The sequence below is a fragment of the Penaeus chinensis genome, chromosome 39, assembly GCF_019202785.1.
Source record: "Penaeus chinensis breed Huanghai No. 1 chromosome 39, ASM1920278v2, whole genome shotgun sequence".
In the NCBI taxonomy this organism is placed as follows: Eukaryota; Metazoa; Arthropoda; class Malacostraca; order Decapoda; family Penaeidae; genus Penaeus; species Penaeus chinensis.
The window spans coordinates 22,256,536-22,264,035 of NC_061857.1; the positions used below are offsets into that span (position 1 = coordinate 22,256,536).

A 7,500-nucleotide genomic window follows, 5' to 3' on the forward strand; every position below is an offset into this window, starting at 1 on the left:
CACAGCAATTTTTAGGAATGTTAGGTATGCAAAACTCTGGGATATCATATGAAAGGAAAAGCGCTTGACGTGGTTGCCAAACAGTAGTGCATTCATGTAACATTACCACTGGGCCCAAGTTATGCAATTACGCTCTTGCATAATCAGCCCTTACTCACTGTAGGCCGAATTTACTTTATTGGGCCTAGTTTTTGACCAACTTTGGTTATATGGCTGCACAACAAAGACTTACTACAAAAGACATACATTTATGTAACTGAATCTTTAATGTTGATGGGATAATAATAATAATGATAACACCAATATAATGTATGTATGTTAGTATGCAAGCACAGACACTCACACTTGCAATCAATCAAAGTAACAACAAACTACTTACTGCAACTCTAATGTGTGAATTTGCTGCTCTTAGTTCCATTCGCAATCCTTCCAGCAAAGCAGTGACAGCATATTTTGTGGCAGTATAGAAGTGCACTACAGGAGTTGCTGTTACTCTGTGTCCTGACATGCTGTAAAATGTCAATCATTTGCTATAAAATCTCTCCCTGTAAGACATTAACTTTTCTTAATTATTCTTCTATTAGTTAGATTGTAACTCCTTTTAACTTCATCTTGACTTCTTGATATTTCATATTTTTATCCATACATATTATATGAAGATTTATGAATGAAAAATATACACTCTATTCACTTCATGAAAAACAAAATATCATTATATATCTCATCTATAATTTCCAATCAAGGATGTTACAACATACATCCTCACAGAGAAATATCTTCATATGGTTTTCCTATACTAAACCGCACAACTAAAAATACTGTCAAGAAATTATTGAAGAAGAAGAAGAAGAAGAAGAAGAAGAAGAAGAAGAAGAAGAAGAAGAAGAAGAAGAAGAAGAAGAAGAAGAAGAAGAAGAAGAAGAAGAAGAAGAAGAAGAAGAAGAAGAAGAAGAAGAAGGAAGGAAGGAAGGAAGGAAGGAAGGAAGGAAGGAAGGAAGGAAGGAAGAAAGAAAGATAAATGAAAGAAAGACTATCTTACTTCCATAATGAAATTATGTATTCTGCACATTTCATTTCAGAATACAGACATATTTTACCTGCTAATGTGAATGATCTGTCCATCATCCACCTTTCGCTCCTTCATGGAAGCCACAGCCTCTCGTGTGCAGAGACAGAGTGCTACCACATTCACGTCCAACATTTCTCGCCACTCCTCAGTTGTGCCATCTGTGGGATGACACAAATTAACAAGTTTCCACTGCATCTCCTTTTCATCACCTCAGAATCTGTTTGAACAGATTCTGAAGTGTAATGTATGGATATGAATGAAATTGTACTAAAGCAGATGTTCAAAACTTGCATATTTCTGTAACTTTTAGCTGGTATACAACATGATTCTTATATAATGTACCTATAAAAAGGCCTTACCAAGGAGACTATGGTTGTGTGAAAGCCCAGCATTGTTGATACAGACATCAACTCCACCAAATTGCTGTTTAATGCTGGCAAAAAGATTCATGATATCTGAATCTTTGGTCAAGTCACACTTCACAGCTGTCAGACTTCCTGGCATTCCCGACAGCTCATTCGAAAGAGCCTTAGGATATGGATATAAAGAAATTGAATATTACATATATCTTATGGAAATTATTTTCGTAAATACTACCAACTCATTCACCTACAAATATATATAGCACAGATGTATATATGAATATACAGTATATATACTTATAAAAGAAGAAGAAAAAAAATGTGTGTAAGAGACTTAGAAATTCAAATATGAAGTCAAATGTACTGAGGTATCTATGGGGGAATGTGTGTAAAAACCTTCACTATCATTACTCTAGTATGAATAGATAGGTAATGTCTATGGAGTGGCAGAGATTTGAATCCTAAACGGGGAGGGGTTTTATTTGTCTATATCAATGCATCATTGCACTATTCCACCTTTAACAGTTACCTCCGGATATTGGACTTAGTTTCTGAATCGTTACTAAATAAATTTCCACTGAGTGCTCATCAGGAACATGTGTATTTCTACACGAGAGCCTCTTGCACATTTACCTGGCTTTAATACTCACCTGGATCTTCTCCACACTGCGTGCTGCTCCCACCACTTTCATGCCAGCACCAACAAGGCTTCGGCAAATGGCAGCACCAATCCCTACACTTGCTCCAGTCACCAGAGCAACACGGCCAACCCAACGGTCCATGGTAGTTATCTATCACCATATGAAATTGTTCAAGTTTTCATTATTAATAATAAAGGACATAAATTTGTATATATATATTTCTCATCTGTCAACCTTTGAAATTATGAAATCTATCAATCCTGTTATCAAAAATAGAAAAACAGGTGTACAGTTAGCCTTACAGTCTTGTGTTTCAATTCTTCAAATAAAGATAACAGTAATGAAGATATGTCTTAGGATATTTGTAAATTATATCTAGGAAATGGTTCACAAATTTGATGAGTTGAAGGCACACTTAACTACATGCCGGCACGGAAAATGAATAAAAATTAGGAAAATGCTGTGCTCATTTTTTATATTTGTGTGTAATGTCTCTGCACATGGATGGCTCTGCCAGTGCTTAGCCACCAAAGAGTCACTTAGTAGGTTATAATAGACCTCCAATAAATATAACATCCCAGACCACACTCACTAAAATGGTTTAATTAATTATTCTTTTGAGTATGGATTACTTAAGTGTAATATATCTCAGCCATGCTGGTTTGAAAGAAAGGTTAGTTGACAACACTAAATATCAACATTTACTTTGAGAAGAGATATGAATATAAATTAAATTCATATTTATATACTTATACTTTTATGGTTATACTTCTTTATTCTATTTATTTTATATTTCAAATGAGAAGTACTCCTGCTCTGTTGTAAAAAAAAAAAAAAAAATCTGACTGCACCTTGACTATTTGTTTCACACAGCCATATAACACAAGGTAATCTTTGCCTGTAATGGACAGAAAGACAAAATGAAAGAACCTTTTTATCTTGGAAATTTCCTTCTCAAGTTGATAATAAGAGTTGTGCTACACTTATGTCATATTTTTATATACATTTATATAATGACTGCACTGTCATAAAGTGGAAAAAACCCTCATTGATACATTAAATAATATGTACAGGCAAAGATAGCATAAAAAATTAAGAAAATTGTCATTACAAATGTTTGGCAGAGGCTAAGTCTATGGTGATCAAGTGGGGGTCTGGAGGTAAAGCCCCCAATAGGAAAAAAACAATGATTGGGTGGAAGTCTGGGGGCGATTAATAAGTCATTGCAATGTATAATGCAGGGGCCGTGCCCCCTGTGACACCCCCAACCCACACCCTGGAAGGCAAAGAATCCACCTTATATGTACAGCAGGATAGAGCATGAGAGAATCACCCTCTCAGCTGAGTGGCATCTATCAATCAAGTTAGGACCTAATAATTTCTAGGTTATAATTGCTGTCTATATATATGTTGTATGCTCTATCCTGCTGTGAAGATGTGGAGGATTCTTTGTCTTCCTGGGCAGGGGTTGGGTGGCAGCAACCACATTCGGGGGGTCATAGGATAGTGAGGCATTATATTTATTGTTATTACATTATTGTTAATTTCCCCCCTCAATTTCCCTGGTGCCTGTCATGTCCTTCCCTGTTATCAAAGCCAAGAATTTTGGGTTATATGAAGTTACTATGAAAAATTACCTGGAAGACAACTACAGATTTATGAATATTACACAGTGAATAATTGGAACAAAAAAATAATGGTTACAAGGTTGAATGGGCAGTGAAACTTAAGAATTACACCACCTCAAAATACAGTTTGGTCTGTTATTGGGCTATCTACCAGCCCCCCTACCCAAGATTTAAAAAAAAAAAGGACCAATTCTGTGGGCATTTGAAAGCTAGGACCAGAACTATAATGGTGTTGGCTTAATATTGGCAAAAATATCATGGGCATGTGGCCCTTGGGGTGGAGGGGGATAAGACAGAGCTGGGGGGGTAGTCAGTCTTGGGGGGTAATTGCCCTAACTCTGCTCCTCCAAATGACACCCCTATTCACTTATCAGTTAGTATAGTATGTTAGTTGTTTGGTGTCATGTGAATGCACGGCAGACCCCAATAAGACTCATCTAACTCTACCATAATCTAGACACTAACCAAGCTACTTAGGAAATATCTGGACTCTCAGATTTAAGAAAAAATTACAAGATCACAACTACCCGTAAGAAGATATATGGGCGTTTAAGGGACATGTCAGTCCTATACAAAATACCTGACAAATTGTGAGAGAACATTTAAATCCAGAAATATGACTGGCAATATACAACACTCACGAAATAGAAGCATAACGAAATCACACCCACAAACCTCAAGAACTGAAACACGGAATATAAAATCAGTAAGGAGAAACAGCACCAATATACCACCTTTTTAAGAATCTTGATAGAAAACCGTCTCCAGCAACTACTTTATCAGGAGGGCGGCAGGACCTTGTGTGTAACGATGACTCTCCCGTGCAACCGCTGCGAGAGGTGGGCGTGCGGGCCCTCCCCCCTTTAACACACTCCACGCGGGTTATATTGTTGGAAAATTAAGGGAAATGTAAGAACGTGGCGTAAATAAGTGAAATGAGGGCCGTTCTGTCGTTTATCCTTTATGGAAAGACGTTATCTCACGTTCACGATCTTTCTGACACCAGTTATTTGCTTCAGAATTGGAGACCGAAGATTGAGGAAACACGACGAAAACTATTGGATTTTTATCAGTATATTTCAAGTACCGGCGTGATCCCGAAAATTGACCCTAAAATGATTAGATTACTGATTTGTTTTAATTCAGGCATATCGCGTTAAAGACTTTTCGAGTTTCCTAGTCATCATTACTGATATAGTGTAAGCAAAATCATCGTGTTTCACCGGTGTAGCTGTAAGGTATGGCTTGGCATTTTCGTATATAGGAAATAAAAACTCGCCCCTTCCTCCCTCCCTCTCTGTCTCCATAAACTTAAAGTAAAAATTATAAATTGTCTCCCTCTCTCATTTTCTCGGTACCTTCATCCTTAATCGGAGAAGAAAGGCGAAAATCTTTAATGTCATAAGCATAAAATTTCGGTAACGATGCAAAGTTAAAGTAGGTTGCTAAGTAGTCTTATATACTACCCGGTAACATTCTGACGGCCGGTGGGATTTCAAAGGCTTAGTAAGTCTTGCTGCTGTGTGTTATTTACAATACTTTTGTTTGTGTATGTCATTAACTGAGAAGATTCTGTTGAGTTGCATAATAACTCAGATGCTCTTTACGCAAAATTCATTAACACAGTGTTTTGAACAAGGAGACCTCATTACATAAGAGCCAGAATAGACCATAGTAGTTTTGCTAGGATTGTGGTATTAGAGAGGAACTTACCATTATTATTTGTTGTAGCTTTCAGTAATTACCATCACCATCATCATCGCTACTATCAGCATCATTACAGTTACCACCACTCCACCCCCACCCCCAATCCATAACACCATTGTCACCATCACACCACCACCCCCTATATCCCCCCACCCCAACCCATAACGCCATTATATCACCATCACACCACTGTCGTATCACCAGCACCGCACCTGATGCAAAATGATAATAACCTTTAATGATATATTCATTCATTCCATTAATGATATATTCTTTTAATTACAAAATTTAATGAGAAAGTGAAGAATTAGGTTATAAATCAACATCAAATTTTCAGCTGCTGATTAAGACACAATGGAGCGTTGGGTTGGACGTGTTGCTTTGGTCACAGGAGCAAGCTCAGGCATTGGGGCTGCCATCTGCCGACAGCTGGTTGGTGCAGGCATGAAAGTGGTCGGAGCAGCACGTAATGCTGACAGGATTCAGGTGTGTATTTTTGTATATGAAATATATACATGAGCTTGCCTTTACATTTGGATCAGTCTTGGTTATATGTAGTTGATGAAGCTTCAAGAGCCAGTTAGCAAATGATTTATTTTTTCCTGCAGAAGGTATAAAGTTTAGTGTAGTACTCATGGTCTCGTAGATGTCTATTGATTGGAAAAAACTACTATATTCAGCTTCCTACATAATTTATGTAAATTTATATGAATACAATACAATGAGTACTTTGTACTCAGAGCATTGCATTAGCAATATTTTCATTTTTATATCTGTATGATTAACAAAAGTCCTCTTATCTGTTTTACAAGGCTCTTTCAAAGGAATTGTCAGGAATGCCAGGAAGCCTGACAGCCATGAAATGTGACTTGACCAAAGATTCAGAAGTCCTGAATCTCTTCTCTGGCATTAAGCAGCAGTTTGGTGGTGTTGATGTCTGTATCAATAATGCTGGGATGTCTCACAACCACAGTCTTCTTGGTAGGTATAGCTTTATAAATATTTGAATATGTCCTTATAGTAACATAATTATAAGAAAAAAATATTGTAATTCAATTTTATAGGTATTCTTTGCAGATATAACTGAAATGATTTACTTTTATCCAACAGTATTGTAAAGTATGTAGCATATTGTGATAAATAAATATCCATTGCTCCTTAGATGGTACACCAGAAGAATGGAGGGAAATGTTGGATTTGAATGTAGTGGCTCTTTGTCTTTGCACCAAAGAAGCTGTGGCGTCTATGAAGGAACGAAAGGTGGATGATGGCCATATCATTCATATTAGCAGGTAACAAAATTATTTTTTTTTTACTTGACTAAATTCTACATGATACTGAATATGATAACCTTTTTTTTTTTTTAAATGAGAAAAGCAGCTTTATATCTGCTCTAAAAATGAAATCGAAGATGTTTTGAGATGAAAAATATTAGGTAGTAGTAAAAAGAACAGTGTGATTCTGATGCCATAAATGAATGTCTAAAACCTCTGAACTATTGTGGAATGTGATGATATTTAAAGATTTTAGTAGAAGGCTGCTTCTTGTTAACTGCTCAGCTTCACTATATTTACCTTATCAAGTACCTCTCCAAAGATTGGAAAGCATCTAAGTGAGAATCCATAATTTCAGTCATAAGAAATTGATTAAAAGATGTAAACTGTATACTCAGATAATCTTAGAATTCTATTGGTTGACAGCAGATATTAGATATCTGCTTTTTATACAGTATCTCAAAAGATTATATTTATTTGAATTGGGAAAAAGTGGTTAGTGGTCCATGACCTGAAACATGTTAAGAGGTGATGGTATAAATGGACATAAAAGATTCATTTTAAGTTGAGTATTTATGCATGTGTGAAATTTTACAGCATCCTAGGACATGTAGTTACTGGAAGTGCACCCATACACTTCTATACTGCCACTAAATATGCAGTTACAGCACTTTTAGAAGGCTTGCGGCAGGAGCTCCGAGCTGAAAAGTCACACATACGTGTTTCGGTAAGATTTTTCAAGTGCATTTGTTTTGGAATTTAGAACTATACCGCTAAACCATCAAATTTGGTAATGAATTGATATTTGAAAAAAATGAG

General features: G+C 36.3%; 2 protein-coding genes across 7 annotated transcripts in view; one reads left to right on the forward strand and one right to left on the reverse strand.

Annotated features, from left to right (window-relative positions):
- The window catches only part of LOC125046859 (dehydrogenase/reductase SDR family member 11-like), a 6,471-nt gene extending 1,885 nt beyond the window's left edge, over positions 1-4,586 (reverse strand). Inside the window, exons 1-5 of one of the 2 annotated variants that reach the window (XM_047644857.1) lie at positions 4,376-4,506; positions 2,082-2,222; positions 1,429-1,597; positions 1,098-1,227; positions 380-509 (exon numbers count right to left, since the gene is read on the reverse strand). In XM_047644857.1, coding sequence (XP_047500813.1) covers positions 380-509; positions 1,098-1,227; positions 1,429-1,597; positions 2,082-2,213 — 561 coding nt within the window. In that variant the 5' untranslated portion in view covers positions 2,214-2,222; positions 4,376-4,506. Of the gene's footprint in view, positions 1-379; positions 510-1,097; positions 1,228-1,428; positions 1,598-2,081; positions 2,223-4,375 lie in introns of both variants that reach the window. The other variant, XM_047644856.1, reaches the window with a different exon arrangement.
- Positions 4,587-4,795: 209 nt separating this feature from the next.
- The window catches only part of LOC125046860 (dehydrogenase/reductase SDR family member 11-like), a 4,850-nt gene continuing 2,145 nt past the window's right edge, over positions 4,796-7,500 (forward strand). The window contains exons 1-5 of one of the 5 annotated variants that reach the window (XM_047644859.1): positions 4,796-4,938; positions 5,745-5,893; positions 6,220-6,388; positions 6,570-6,699; positions 7,279-7,408. In XM_047644859.1, the coding sequence (XP_047500815.1) occupies positions 5,762-5,893; positions 6,220-6,388; positions 6,570-6,699; positions 7,279-7,408 (561 nt within the window). In that variant the 5' untranslated portion in view covers positions 4,796-4,938; positions 5,745-5,761. The other 4 variants (XM_047644862.1, XM_047644861.1, XM_047644858.1 and 1 more) reach the window with 4 other exon arrangements.